Source organism: Desmodus rotundus, chromosome 2 (genome assembly GCF_022682495.2).
Source record: "Desmodus rotundus isolate HL8 chromosome 2, HLdesRot8A.1, whole genome shotgun sequence".
Classification (NCBI taxonomy): Eukaryota; Metazoa; Chordata; class Mammalia; order Chiroptera; family Phyllostomidae; genus Desmodus; species Desmodus rotundus.
Window position 1 is genome coordinate 7,026,299 of NC_071388.1, and position 16,156 is coordinate 7,042,454.

Sequence of the window (16,156 nt, forward strand, 5' to 3'; positions counted from 1 at the left end):
ATAATAAAGCCCAATGCAAGCAACTGGATATCCTCTCGCTTTTCCAGTAAGAACCTTCTAGAAATCTCTTTAACACGCTGCAATTCCATAGTCAGCCACAGGGGGCAGCCAGCAGGCACGGATGAAAACAGGAGGAAATCAGCTGTAACTTCCATGACTTTCCGTGGTAACCACAGAAACAGAGACCCTCAACCAACTAGCAGCCCCTTTCACTTCTCTGGTGCCTTAGGAGAACAATGTGGATGCTCCCTGGGATACGACGAGGGGACCTAAATCACCTCCTGAGGAATCTGTGAGGGAGTTTCCAGGACTCTCCCGAAGTTCCGTCCTTTGATAACAGAAGGATTTGTATTCCGTAATTACATCCATGCACTTGTTAGACTGCGGGGCTCCGCAGGGATTGGACACATAAAAGGCCACGATGCCAGCTATGGAGCCTTTGTCCATGCAGACCTTATGCTTCGTTCTCAGCGCTCGAGACAGGCTCTCGTGGTGATGTTTGGTCGTCTATAGAATTAGTACAACCAAACAGCAGCACTGCATTCAATTTTTATCACTTAGTCTTCCAACATTTTATTTACATCTTAAAATAGCTTTTATCACAAAAATTTGCAAGCTCACACAAAAGTAGTCAAAAATAATATAGTGCGCTTCATATATGCATCACCCAGGCTCAACAGGCATCAATATCTTCTTATCCTTCATCTACTTCTGTATGGCCTTTGCTTCTGGTGCTAACATACTTGAGCCAAATCATAGAACCTTTGTTACCACTACATCATTGGTGTGTCCCTCTAATAAAAATGAATTTCCTTATGTAATCACAATGCCAACATTATACTACAGTAATAATACATTCTTGGTGTTATCTTTTATCTACTCTATATTCCGTTTTTCCTGATGAGCTAAAAAAGCTTATGATGATTATTACAATTGAGCTAATTAAATCAGGATTGTTCTACAGGTAACATTTTGTTCCTATTTGTCTCGAGTCTCTTTAATCCAGAGCAGATTCGCTTTCTTTTTTTGTCTCCTGTCTTTGACTTATTGAAGAAACCGGGTTGTTGTCTGCAGAAAACCCCGCATTCTGAATTTCTGTCTTCATAGAGTCCTTTAACTTGTTCTGCTAGTTTCATTTGCCTTATAAACTGGAGTTTACTTCCAATGGGTTGATTAGATCAAGTTCAACCCTTTTTCTTTCTCTTTGCATCACATCATGTATGGCTTTCCTAAACTTAGGGATAAATTGACCGGCAAGTTTATATGATAAGGTATGTCTGAATTAGTTAATTTATTAGGGGTTGAAATGGCGATCTTCTAATTTCTTTTTCCCTTCACCATATTCAGTAGATGTAAATATTCTGTAAATAAGAACTTATCTTCCTGAACTGGAGTTATTTGGTTATATTGAAATACAGTAGCTACTGGAAAGACAGGGAGAATATTTAGTTGGTACCCTTGTTACTACTAGGTAGACAAAAGAGATTCTTATTATTGTTTTTGTTATTATTAAATTATGTATTATATGTGTACATGGAAGTGTATACTGTATGTGCATGTTGGTGCATTAGTACTTACGTAAAATCCTAGTAAACTCAAGAGATTTTTTACATATTTAATAGTGATCAGTAAAATGTAATCATTGTATTTTTAATATTCAACTAATCACACTTTTAAAAGAAATAAAAGTTCTTTTAAAAGTTGGCTCCTGTATCATTGTGAGGAGCCTTCATGAGTGTTTCAGGCTCATCTTACACACCCTACCTGTCCCAGACCTATGATCCACTATTTTCCCAAGAGGCCACAGTCCCTTTTAATGGAGAATGATATTTAAATGATACTATTATTTAGGTATTAGAGGTGCTTGTTGCTATTGGCTGCCCATTGTTTCTGGGACTGAAATACATATTAAAAAAATTCCCAAGAACAAAAAAACAAGTGTGTACTGATAGTCTGAAGTTTGACACTTCAACAATTGTACTTTAAATTTTTGATTTTAAGCTTTCTTCTTATACTAAAAGTCTTGGTTTCAAATAAAAATAACAAAACTATAATTATTTCTCCCCTTTGTCATTTACCTCTCACTAGAAATATATAGTTTTCAAAAATAACAATATTTTTATAAATAAATATTTTTTCAAAAAATAATTCTGATATTTTTAAAAATAAGGCAAGCAAATGAATTTTAAGAGTTTATTTTCAGCTGTATTTGCTTTAAAATACATTTGTCATAGGTATATGGTAAATATTATATCTTAAAGTTACTTTAAATAATTATTTTCTGTGTTTGGTTATCTTAACAACTTGTTATGCATTTAGATTCATTTGTTTCAGAGTATTCTCCATTTTTAACATTAAACTTTTAATTTAATATTTCAAAATATCAAACGTAATTTTTTCTATTTTATTATTGTTACTTATTTTTTATTTAAGTATAGTCAGTATACAATCTTATGTTGGTTATATTAGTTTCAAGTGTACAACCTAGTGATTAAACAATTTTATTCCTTACAGTGTGACTATCCCATTGATTCTTATTTGTTGACTTTTTGATAATTGTCATTCTGAGTGGTGTGAGTTGATATTTCTTTCTTTCTTTTTTATTTTATTTATTTTTTACATTTTTTATTGTTGCTCAAGTACAGTTGACTCCATTTTCCCCCCTACTCACCCGACCCCCAACATATACATGATTTTCAAGTTGAAACTATGTAATAAGATATATTCAAATATGTCTTATTTACATCCATGTCTCCTCTACTATTTCCCCTAGAGGCAGACTGTTTTATTAGTTTTTAATTCATCTTTCCAATATTGCTTTTCACAATTATAAGTAGATGCGTACATATATTCCTCTATCTTCCTTACATAAAAGACAGTATAATTTATATACTGTTCTCACTTTTCTTTTTTCACTTAACAATGTATTCCGGAGATCACTCCACTTTGGTGAGAGAGATCATCCTCATTCTTTTTTGCATCTGTATCTGGCTCCATTAAGTGTCTGCACCATAATTTATGTAATTATCCCCTACCGACAGATACTAAAGTTGTTTCTAAGGTTTTGCTAATCCAAGAAATTCTTCAATTAGTAACTTTGTGCATAAGGCATTCTTCTGCCACTCCATCATTGGGAGTGGCAAGTATTATTAATATGATAATTATCCTGTAGGGGGGAGGGTGTATTAATTTTAAAATGCTCAGAGAGACTGATCAAGAAGGGTAGGGGGAGGTGAGAGGGCAAAAATCACCAAAGTTAGCAATGCACAAGGGCTATCACTACGGCACTAGTAATCCAAGGTCACCTTGACTGATCCTAATTCCCAGATGATACGAAGATGAGCTTTAGTCCTGGGGGGGCAGCCATATTTCTGTGTTTTTTTTTTCTCATATTTTTATAGTCCTTCGACATTTCAACCCCAAGCATGGGGTGTTTATCACTCTCTACTTTGACCTAGCACCTAGGCTACAATTTTTACCCACGTGACCCTACTAAGCTTTCAAAAGAGTATTTCACCATCTCAGGCTTTCCTCTGTCTCCCTGGAATTGCCCCCTGTGGAAAAGCAGCCCTCAGCAGCAGACTAACTTCCCACCACTGTTTTCTTCTGGATTTTTACCCTGTATTGTTCACATTAGCTTCTAACAACTCAAGATTTTTTTTCACAAACAGCCTTTATAGTTGCCCTGAGAGAAAAATGACTAGTCCAAATAACCTAGCCCTAGTATAGAAATCACCACCTTTTTTGCTTTTTTTGAAATTTGCCTACTTTGTTTTATTGATATTTTAAAGAAGAAGACTTGCTTATTATTTCTTTTACTGTTTTTTAATCTGTTTTCTATTTTATTAAGATCTTTACATTTTCCCCTTAGAAGTAACTTAAACTTATTCCCTGGATGCTCAAATGATTTAGTCTTTTAATGTATTTTTTTATTGTTGTTCAAGTACAGTTGTCTCCATTTTCACCCCACCATGGCCCCCCTGCCCCATCCATCCCTGCCTCCACTCTCAAATCTAACCCCTCCATGTTCCTTTATACATGTTCCTTGATGGACCCTCCCCTATATTCCCCCATTATCTCTCTCCCCTCTCCCCTCTGGTTACTGTCAGTTTGTTCTTTACTTCAATTTCTGGTTATATTTTGCTTGCTTGTTTGCTTTATTGATTAGTTTCCACTTATAGGTGCGATCATATGGTATTTGTCTTTCACTGCCTGGCTTATTTCACTTAGCATAATGCTCTCCAGATCCATCCAAGCTGTCGTGAAGGGTAGGAGCTCCCTCTTTCTCTCTGCTGCATAGTATTCTATTGTATAAATGTACCGTAGTTTTTTGATCCACTCATTTACTGGTGGGCACTTAGATTGCTTCCAGCATTTGGCTATTGTAAACTGTGCTGCTATGAACATTGGGGTGCATATGTTCTTTTGGATTCGTGTTTCAGAATTCTTAGGATATAATCCTAGCAGTGGAATTGTCGGGTGGAAAGGCAGTTCCATTTTTAGTTTTTTGAGGAAATTCCACACTGTTTTCCACAGGGGCTGCACCAGTCTGCATTCCCACCAACAGTGCACTAGGGATTTTCTCCACATCCTCGCCAGCACTTGCTGTTTGTTGATTCCATCACCAACTTACACCATACAAAAAATTTGAGGCAGATAAAAGACTTAAATATAAGTTGTGACACCATAAAAGTCCTAGATGAGAACATGGGCAGGAAAATCTCAGATATTCCACGCAGCAATATTTTCCCTGATAAGTCCCCTAGAGCAAGGGTCATAAAGGAGAGAATATACAAATGGGACCTCATCAAACTAAAAAGCTTCTGCACAGCTAAAGAAAACATCAGCACAATGAAAAGGGAACCAACCGTATGGGAAAATATATTTGAAATGATACCTTGGACAAGGGTCTGATCTCCAAAATATATAAAGAACTCACATGACTCCACTCCAGGAAGACAAACAACCCAATTAAAAAATGGGCAAAGGACTTGAACAGACACTTCTCCAAGGAAGACATACAGAGGGCCCAGAGACATATGAAAAGATGCTCAGCATCACTAGCCATCAGAGAGATGCAAATTAAAACCACAATGAGACACCACTTCACACTGGTCAGAATGGCCATCATAAATTATTTAGTATCAATATTTACAGTTCATAGGTTTTATTAGAATATGTTGCATGGTGACCATTCTGGGTTCATTTTCTCAGGCATCAGTGTATCACCTCAATATGTAGTAATACGTACTCTTCGATTATAGGAATTGTTCTTGAATTATTGCTTTAAGTACATATTGGACTTATTGTTTGGTTTTCTTCTTAAAGGACTCTAACTATGCATGTGTTTTACCATCTTTGCCTGTCGTCTATACGTTTTTCCACCAACCCTTTTTACCTCCAGTTGTTTGATTTTCTGCACATGTTTACTTACTGGTCTTTATTCTCACTTTATGCTTTCCATTGTGTGTATTCTCTCATGTATTCCTAATTTAATTTTAATTTTATAACTATATTTTCTATATTTTTCTTAAATTATACCATTTCATTGTTTCACAGGTTCATGTTTTTAGCCATTTTATTTGTGAACTTTATTTCTGAATTATGCTGCTGTTTCAAAGCATTAAATCATTTTCAAAAACTAAATTATAGTTTTCATGTGATTTGTAGACAATCTTTAAAATTACTTCTAATTGTCAAAACATTATTTGATTCATTTTCATCTTTCCTCTTGTAATAAAGTTGTGGGAGGTTAAATCTTTTTTCCTTTTGTTCCATTTAAAAATGAGATAGGGTTCTTTGTTAATTAGGAGAAGCTCCTTGCAAGAGAGGATAAAAAGCATTTCTGGCTTTTCGCCTTGATATTACCATGAAAAAACTCAAAATTTAGCGCATTTCTCAGAGCTGTACCTGCCTTGGGAGGGTTGCCACCTTTAGTCGCGTGTTTCCTGCATCACTGTGTTACTGGCCCTCTCAGGCAGTGCTCTCACCTTTTCATGCTATATTTTTCTTTTATAACATTATATACGATGGGATTCCCCTAGAGCCTCTGGGCTGCCCGAGCCTTCTCTCTCTGTTACCACTAGCATTCTCTCCAGCTAACGTGATTTCTGTTCACCTCAGGGTGAGTACCTGTTCTTCGAAAAGGGGTGTTTTATGACTACCTCCAGTATCTTTGAGGACTTAGCCCAGCTCTGAACTGTGTGACCACTGCCAAGTACAGCCTTTGCACTCATCTTCAACTCAGAGTTCATGCAGGTCTGTCTACAGGTTGTGACTATTCTTAGACACATTTTCCCAGGTTTCCACTTGAAAGGTCGTCTTCTGCTTTTGGAGATGAGCATTGTTGTTTATTTTGCAGTTCCGTGAATATATAGTAGTTCCAAAAGGTCTTTCCACCACCTACGGCTTCTGCAACGTGGCTGCTGTCACCCGTGGTCCTATTGCTGTCAGTAATTTGTCCACACCCACCCAAGAGTTTTGGGTGGCTTCCATCACCCAGTTTTGTTGAAGATGTCATCCACGCACTTTTCCTTTTATTGTTCAATTTGTTCTGTTTTAATTTCAGTAGAAGTTTGAAATCATCAAGAATATTGTTATTAATATGTCTCTACTATGACCACGTGTACATTTTTAAAAAATAAATGTAAATCTAATCTAAAATGAAATTCATTTATGTTTGCTTTGAAAGCTTAGAATTTCAGAAAAGTGATGTGCACTCACTCTGTTCTCACCATTCGGCATTAACAATTTTCCTTAAAAGAGGCAAGAAGACATAATAATTATAACAAGGGAGAAAGGAACAATTGACATGAAAAAACAGGTAGAAAAAATACTTTCAAGTTCAATGGAGAAATCACTTAATTCTGCCATTTTTTTTTTTGTGCTGTACCTTAAGAAACAGGTGGGCTATGGCTGTTCTGAGGGGTGTGGGGAAGGGGAATCTGAATAGACCATTATCAGGGATGATCAGTAGGTATCCAGGAGGCAATGGTTTGAATTACGTCCCAACATTGAACACCTTTCCATCACTTCTCCCTCACAAAGCATCACTACCAGCAAAATTAAGATATTCATCACACAGAGCAATTTTACATTTTATAGGGCAAGTTCAGATATTTGGCATTTGATTTTCTAATTCTGAGATGAACTTTTCACATGTCTGGATTGCTCCACAATGGACTAACACATCACCGCGTGCTTATCTGCTTGACAGATGGGCCAATAACAAGCCGATTGTGGAGATTATGCAAAAGACTGATACTTTCTGAAAGGATAAGTCCCACCAAAGAGAGCACAAAACTGGCATGTTTATCAGAGTAGAATCAACTGCTCTCAGATTTCCTTCACTGAAGAATAATCCTGGAAGGGCCTGGGAGGCATGAACATCCCTTTACCTTTAGAAATGGATAACCTCCCCAACACTGTAGGCTTTATCTGCGGACCAAGAGGCGTACCCCATATGACCCTGCTCTTCTCCCTCACTCTGCCAGGTGGGAGGCATCGTGGTGCCGGTGGGCAGCATCGATGACAGGTCTCACAAACACATAGGGCAAGGAGGTGTTGTCTTCCAAAGAGAAAGCATATTGGGCCAAAGGAATTTGGAATTTCACAAAAATGCGAAATGACTTCACTTGAAATATCTAGATTTGAACTGTATCGTATAGGTGTTGGTGAAAAAAACCCAACAACTTGGAACCGATAAAATATTTTGGGGGAAAACCTGAAGGCTTCATTTGAGCCGTGCATTTCACAATGTGAGTTGCGCCATTGTGGGGCTCCCACAAAGGAAGAGCGGAAAGGGTGAGCACAGGCTGGGTGGGCCCTCACCTGATACAAAGAGTCGGGCGCTGTTGCTCTGCCTGGTCTCCCCCGTGTATCTGTGTCTCGTGATGCAGCGGTAGTTATACAATCCATCTTCGTTCTGTACATCTTTAATATACAAGGCTCCCGTGGATGTGATGAGAAATCTAGATCCTGAAATAGAGGAACAAAAGCAACCGGGTCACATAAACAAAGTCACTGAATAACTGTTTGCACTTGAGGAAACCTCACAGAAAGGCTACTAATAGGTATGTGTGCTAATTTAAGGGTCCGATTTTAAATTTTCAATGGCCTAAATTAGGAGTTTTTAGTATGTTACATAATGAGTCTATACTTAGATAATGTAATGTTATAAGCTTTTTTAGGTCTGGCTCATGCATTTATATTGTAGCCACAGGACTGGCATATAATTGGTACATAACTAATTTAGCAGATTTTCTGTGATCATCACTTTTAGCGTGTGACAGATTAAGTACTAACTTTCCTTTGTAAATTTTTACCTCATAGAAGTATAAGCTTTGGCCTCAGTTTCAAGTACATCAGTGAATGCACAAAAATAAAGCAATAAAATATGCTACAAACTTCTCAGAAAAGACTACCCGACTTCCCATCACGATGACGAACCCTTATTGCCGCATTTGCAGACAAAGGTCAATTCCTGTTATATTCAGTGTTTTAGAGTACTTTGCTATTTCTTCTTTTAGAATATTGGTTGAATTTGGGGTGTTAATGATTAATAAAATTCTATAGATTTCATGCTGCTTCTTAGTCACTACTCAAATAATTGACAATAACTATTGTTATTGTCATACTGAGCCACACTCCTTATCAGCACGGGACACAGTGTTCTCTTATATGTGTCCTGTGCTATTCTCCGCACACAGAGCCTCATTTTCTTTAATCTGACCTTTTCTCCTTCTTTCCTTTTGATTCAAACTGGCGTCCTCCAGCCTAGCACTCGGACTCAGCTGGCTCCCTCTCCCTTGCACATCCACTCACTCTCTTAATCATTAAGCCCTCGAGACAGTCAGGTTTGGTCTCTGTCAAATAATCTTAGGGACAAAGCCTGGGGTCTGTTGACCACAGAGGAAGATAACATCCAGCTTCAGCTGTGTTTGAGCTCTGGACGCGGGGAAGCAGAACAATCCCACAAGCAAAATCCACCTGAAGCCAGACAGAATGATTCCATGGTTGACCAGGTGCAATCATCAACCACCCTGCACCCCAGCACTGAACATGGGCCTAATGATGGTTCTAACTCTCTTATTCACCGTGATTAGTGATTTCCCCCTACAGATCCCACCCCTTGAAAGCCATCAGGAGCCAGGTCTTTAAGTGTGAGCTCACAGGCATGGCGCCATCTCCTTAAAAATGAACCTTTATTTTCCTAACTATTTTTTTCTTTTGAAAATGTAACTAATATTTACTGTTCAATTACAATTTGATGATAAACCAAAACACGGCAAAAGAATAAGCTTCAAAGTGAGTGGTCGCCCCTACACAGCGGGTGCCTCAGTCCACGTTCTGCCGCTGTTAGTCTTTTCTGTGGAATAATTCTGTAACTGGTGCAATTTTACTTGAAAGAGAATGTGATTTTGTCTCTTTGGGAAAGGACTAACATGCCAATAATTTGTCTTCTTTTATCGTTTTCCTTAGGTTCATTGGAAACATCCTTGGGTCTACTTTAATTAGAATTTACCAGGGATCTTGACTTCGTCGATTTCAGGTCTCAGATATTCACACTGTGAACGCAAACCCTACAGTCCTTGGTTATCTCTTGTAAGGAACACACATTCTTCATAGATCAGTTGCTCAAGTAAAATAACAAGGGCTCGTGATTTCTTATATAAGAGCAACGCAAAAGGAATTGGATAAGAAAAAATCATAACACAAACACTGATCTACCATACGCTTTTCAAAAGAACGCAAATTAAACATTGTATTAAATATCTTTAAGTAATAAATTCACTTTTTAAACAATTCCACATAGTTGCTTATTTTTAAATATGCTAAAAATACACTAAATGTAAGAATAGCTGGAAAAGCTAATGTTATACATGGTAGATATTTTCGCTTTATCCTCCCCACAAAAAAACTAAAAATACCTTTTACCAGTTGTCATATGTCATCCCGCAGCCAGCACTTCTCACCAGTATATATGGTGTGCAATTGAAAAACTTTCCCTTTCAATATATTTTGCATACTTGTATAATGCTTGAACAACCAGCTCCTTTAAGGGACAGAGTGACAGAAAAGAAGGACCACAAATATTACGCTTGTGATTTCTGTCACCTTTCTGATAAGGAGCATTTTCATTAGGATTGACAAGCCGTCAGCGACGGCAAAGGTGAGTGGAGAGTGCTCTGCGGACCGTCGCTCAGACGTGCTGGGGGAGGCCCAGGACGCAGGCACAGCACGCACGTGTTTATTAACCCGCTGCTTCCTGCGAGAGCTCTGTTCTCCAGGCACATTTAATTCCATCACTCACTTTACTTCTGTAATAGCTAACATTTTTAAAAACGCACTTAGCATGCAAATAAGACTCTCTGGAGACATGTTTCAGAAAAACGTGAACCTCGTCTGTCTCCAACATTTTCTGAGATAGTTGCATGAAGGGAGAAGACATTGACTGCATTACTGTACTTAATTTGAACTATCTCTGTCTGTCTAGCCCCTCATTGCTCACTGAAACACATCTCAAAATCGATCGACACTTTAAAACATAGAATTAGGATGAACAATAGAAGACCTCGGTTACGGGAGGGCTGCAAAGGCCCAGGGTGCTCGGGTAAAGTCTGAATTCCCGAGATTCGTGAAACTCTCAGGGGACAACGGGAGCACAGCGGAGATGTCTTGGCTCCGTGGTGATGAGGAATCCTTGCTGCTGCACCTCACTTCCTGCTTTACATCACAAATGGTTCTTGTGTCATTGGAATTAAATGGTCTCTTAAATGGGATTGAAGAAGGTGCTTCCATTAAAGTAGGAAAATATTAAAATATAAAATATTGATACTAATAAACTGCACATGCACACTCTCTCTCTCTGTTTCTCTCTCTCTCGCAGACACTGCTTTACTATTCAGAACTGTCTGGCCGTGTATAACTGTGCAAACCAAAATTGTATAGGTAACTTTATTTCCTTTGGAAAGCTATTATCACTGTAGGTGGAAACATTTCTAAATTATAGTACATGCTTTGTGTCACATTAAACACATTGCCAGTCAGTCATCTGAACAACAGTGAGGGATTTGGGGGTTCAGGGTCATCACTGGGAACATTGATTGTTGAGTATGCTGCTCACTTATCAGAGGAGTGGCTTCTCAGCACGCATGAAGTGGTGCCCAGGAGTTTAAGTCCCTGCTTCTGTCTTTCACAGTTCACCTGCTCCCTCCTTCACTCCCAAGCTAACAGACATTATTTCTCTCTGCTGTTAAAATCCCTATCAACACACTCACAATGTGACGCATTGGGGATGCTAAGAGATAGAAAGCAGACATAGCAATGCTGTTAGAACTTTACATGAACTAAGAGTAAATGCTGAAGTGGTTCTCCAACGTTAGTTGGCCCGAGTTTGTATGTTAGAGCCACTGAAATTAACCCCCAGCTTAGCACCAGGCAGTTCAGCCAGCCTGGCTAAGCTCAGCACAGGGACTTCTGGGGTATTTCTACCTAGAGACATAAAACTACCAAAGAAAATGGGACATTTACACAGTCAGGAATGTTGGAGGCATACTCGAGGTAAAAGTCTACAGCTACATTCCTCTGGCTGGGGTGGGACTGAGTAGGGGAGAGTGCAGGGAGCAGCAGCTTCTGAGGTTCAGACAGAATCTTTATGCCATGAGGGGTTGTGGGGAGAGGGGCCTTGTAGACATCATTTTCAGACCCTTTCTGGAGTAGAAAGGGGCATTCACAGAAACCTGGGGCTTCCTCCGTAAGCATTACCCCATTATTTGCATGAGAATATTACCCGGTGTTGAGTTGTGTGACTCCTTTATGTATTTTGGATATTAACCCCTTATCAGAGCTGTTGTTTGCCAGTATTTCCTACCATTGGGAGGCTTGCCTTTCTGTTTTCTTGGTGGTTTCTTTTGCTGCGCAGAAGCTTTCTAGTTTGATAGAGTCCCATTCATTTATTTCTGCCTTTACTCCCCTCGCCTTTGTGGTCGAATTTATAACATCTTCTTTAAGAGCAAGGTTTGTAAGTTTAGTATCTGCATTTTCTTCCATGTAATTTATTGTTTCATAGCTTATATTTGGGTCTGTGATCCATTTTGAATTAATGTTTGTACATGGGGACAAACTACAGCTTAGTTTCACTCTTTTGCATGTGGCTTTCCAATTTTCCCTGCACCATTTATTAAAGAGGCTTTCTTTCTCATGTTATGTTTTTGATTCCTGTGTTGAAAATTATTTACCTAAATGCATGTGGGTTTATGGGCTCTCAATTCCGTTCCACTGGTCTGAGTGCCTGCTTTTCTGTCGGTAGCGGAGTACCGTCACTTTGTAGTGTGGTTTGAAGTCAGGGAGTGCAGGGTCTCTGGCTTCATTCTTTTTTCCTCAGGATGCTTTTGTCCATTCAGGGTCTTCTGTGGTTTCACATAAATCTGATGATCTTTTGTTCTATTTTTTTTAAATGTCCTTGGGATTTTGATGGTGATTTCATTGAATCGGTATATTGTTTTGGGAAATACATATACTTAAAACCTATGTAATCTTATCAACGAATATCAATCCAATAAATTTAATAATAAAAAAAGAACATTCCCTGGCATATTTGTCAGTATCTGAACATCAGATACATAATCTGAAGTTTTCCAAATTAAATCATTTCTCATCCCTCATAGCTCATAGAACAGAAGGTGTGACTGTGTCTTCTCCTAAAATATGCCCTGATCATCTGCTCGCCTCTCTCTCCAGTGCACCGTCCAGGGCTAAGGGTCCAGCCTCTTTGCACCCTGTCTCCTCTCCTGCTTCTCTCAGCCCATTTTCCACTCAGCACCCACGGGCTTTTAACACAGCGAATCAACCCCGGCTGGTGTGGCTCAGTGGATTGAGTGCCAGCCTGTGAAGCAAAGGGTTGCTGGTTTGATTCCCAGTCAAGGCACATGCCTGGGTTGGGGGCCAGATCCCCAGTACAGGGTGTTGGAGAGGAGAAACACATTCGATGTTTCTCTCCCTCTCTTTCTTCATCCCTTTCCCTCTCTCTAAAAGTAACTAAATAAAATCTTTAAAAAAAAACCCACAGTGAATCATTTAGAACTTTCAATGTTGAAACAGTGATGCTACACCGAATGGTGGACTATGTGATTCAGGCTTTGACCACATCTCTGCGAGCCATTCCTTCACTCTGTCCCTCCTCCACCACACCCCGCCACACTGTCCCTTTAATCACTTTACCTGGAGGGCCCTGAACCCAGGTGTCTACCTGACTGGCTCCCTCCCATCATTCTGGCCTCAGTGCCTAAGCCAACTGTCCAGCGATGTCTGCCCACATTGACCACATTCATGGGCATGCTCAGGGCATTTGATTTGACTCATCGATGTGAAGTTATCCTGTGTGTGTTGGAGACTGGCTTCGCAGTACTCTCCTGAAACTAAAACACCAGGAACTTGATTTGGTTTGTTCAACCTTTCCTCTCCATCACACAGAAAAAGTGCTTGCTTAGGCTCTCCGAAGGTACTTGTTAAAGAGATGGGTGAATGAAATAGTCTATCGTTGCTGACATACAGAAGGTCTCTTTTTAAGGGTGGGTAAAAAGAAAGTAACTAAAATACCTCTTTTTAGGTTTCAACATGAAACGTCTCATGTATCATACATAAAGAGAGTAATTTCCTCTCTTGGAGTGACTATAATATATTCTTATATGAAAATGAGCATATTTAAAGATTTTGGTTACTTTGGTTACTTATTCTCCCATTATATTCTCTGTCCTTTTCCTGCGCAGCCAAGCTATTTGATCTTCAATAGAGACAATGATATTTTCAGGAAGATTATTAAAAGTATATTTGATTTTTCACTTAATCAAAAATATATCTTAGGGTTTTTATTTGCTATTGCAATGTGCATTGAGTTAATAGCAATTAAAAGAACAAATGGTTCTTCTAATAAGGTGCCAAATGGTAGAAGAACACCATAAATCCTTTTTCAGCTGTGCCTGCCACCTTCACAGCCATACTGTGAAACGAAGCTGAGCTTTCTCCTACGCAGTTTTCATAACGATTTCTGAAAACTTAGAGGAACACAAGGTTCAAATCTAAGTTCTAAGGATATAACACTGGAAATGAGTTTCGGAATGGTTATCTTACACTTTTTAGTTTGAAAGTTAAATTAGCATTAACGAAAATAAAAGTGAAAATAGAAAAAATATATAATCTATGGTAACTTTCAAGTGGCCAATTTCTCTTAATTCAGATGTGGATTGGAATGAAATGTATCAATAACTCAGTGTGGTTCTGAGATTCTGTGATGTGATGAGTGGGTGTCAAGCCACAATTAGACGCAGGCCTGAAGAAACTACGTATTTCTTGAGTGGCTGATAGAAATGACTGCTGAAAGAAAATGACATCCAAAGCCGTGTCCGAGAGAGAGAGAGGGAAGTAGGTCCTTAAGATAAGATGTCTACCCTGGAGTTACAGGTTGAATTGGTTCCCTTCAACATCCGTAAGTTGAATACTAACCCTCGGTACATCAGACTGTGACCTTATTTGTAAATGTGGTCGCTGCAGATGTAACTAGTTAAGACGAGGTCTTGCTGAAGCAGGGTGAACCCCTAAGGCAATCCAATGTGATGGTTTTCCTTGTAAAAAGCAGAAATTTGGACATGGAGACATCTGGGCATTAATATGAATCCTAGTCAGTGCCAACAGGTATTGCATGCTTAACACGAGCCACCACGGCTCTAACCGTCGTGTGCTGGGGCCCATTTCATTCTCACGGCGTCCCCACGAGCCAGGTACTGTCATTACTCCCATTTTTACACAAGAGAAAAGTAAGAAGAGAGGGTAAGTGATGTGCCTGTGTTCACACCACTAGCAGTAGTCCGGCAGGCACGTTGCCCTGGGGTCGTGGCTGGGACCTCACCCACTGAGTTCCCAGGTCCTGGGTCAGGCTGGAGTGTGAGACAGCAAGGCCAGGCCAAGGGTGGAACAGTGGGGTGGGACGGAAGTGATACACAGGGAAACATACTGAAACTAAGGGAGCAACAGACTTGGTTGGGGGGAAGAGCCCCCCGCCCCAGCGCTGGGTCCGAGGGCCCCACGGGACTGACAGAGCATGGATGGAGCAGAGAAGTGGGACCAGGCTCTGTGTCCCTGTTTTAGGAAAGACAGGACTTCCGCCCTGCATAGGCTGGGTCACCTGCAGGAGGGGGTAAAAGTCAAGCTGGAGGCAGAGTTTTGGGGACTTGGCATGTCAGGAACCCTTTATGGGAACTGATGCCCAGGAACCCCCAGGGAGAGCAGAGAGGGAAGAGGGCCAGCAAAATACATAGCGGGACAGACTGGACAGAGAGCAGGGAGGTGTGAAATTATCCAAGTGGAGGAAGAGAGAACTTCCAAACAAGCTGGTGCAGATCTCTCAGCTCTCCGCCTTCCTATCATCATAACATAGAGTAAAAAGAAGAGCCTCAGTTTCCTCTTCTGTACAATGGGACAACATTGCCTTCTTGGGGAAACTGAGACATTAAATGAGAATGTCCATGTAAATGCTTGCCAGTGAGAGATACTCTAGGATACCTGTAATCTGCAATAATTAATGATGGTATAATATCCCACTTGCTAGATCAATAAATATATTAAATACCTACCCAAACAACTTGTAATACATAAAGTGAACTCAAAGAACACTATGTATCATTGCCCAAAGACAAATAGAAGACCTGAATGGATGGAGAGGCACGTAAAATTCCAGGATTAGACACATCAATATTGCAAAGATGTCAATTTGCCACAAATGAAATTAATTACATGCTACTTGATTTCTGAACAGAATTTATTTAGACTTTGCCAAGTCAATGCAGATTAAACAAGATGCTAGTTTCATCCAGGAGATTAGAAAATAATTAAAATATGTATTTAAGCCCTGGCCAGGTAGCTCAGTTGGTTAGAGCATCATCCTGAAGTGCCAAGGTTGCAGGGTCCGTCCCCAGTCAGGGCACATACCAGAGGCAAGCAGTGAGTGCCTAAGTGGGACAACAAACTGACGAATCCCTCCCTTCCTCTCTCTCTCTAAAACCAATAAATAATTTTTTAAAAAAATACGTATCTAGTAACAGATAGTCTTGGCAAGGGTGTGGGGTTGAGAGCATCTATGGGTAAGTGTAAATTCAAGAAG

General features: G+C 39.6%; 1 protein-coding gene across 1 annotated transcript in view; it reads right to left on the reverse strand.

Moving 5' to 3' along the window:
- Positions 1 to 16,156, reverse strand: part of LOC123480257 (cell adhesion molecule DSCAM) — a 452,836-nt gene that overhangs the window by 135,239 nt on the left and 301,441 nt on the right. Inside the window, exon 4 of the mRNA XM_053917294.1 lies at positions 7,831 to 7,977. Within this exon, the coding sequence (XP_053773269.1) occupies positions 7,831 to 7,977 (147 nt within the window). The remainder of the gene's footprint in view (positions 1 to 7,830; positions 7,978 to 16,156) is intronic.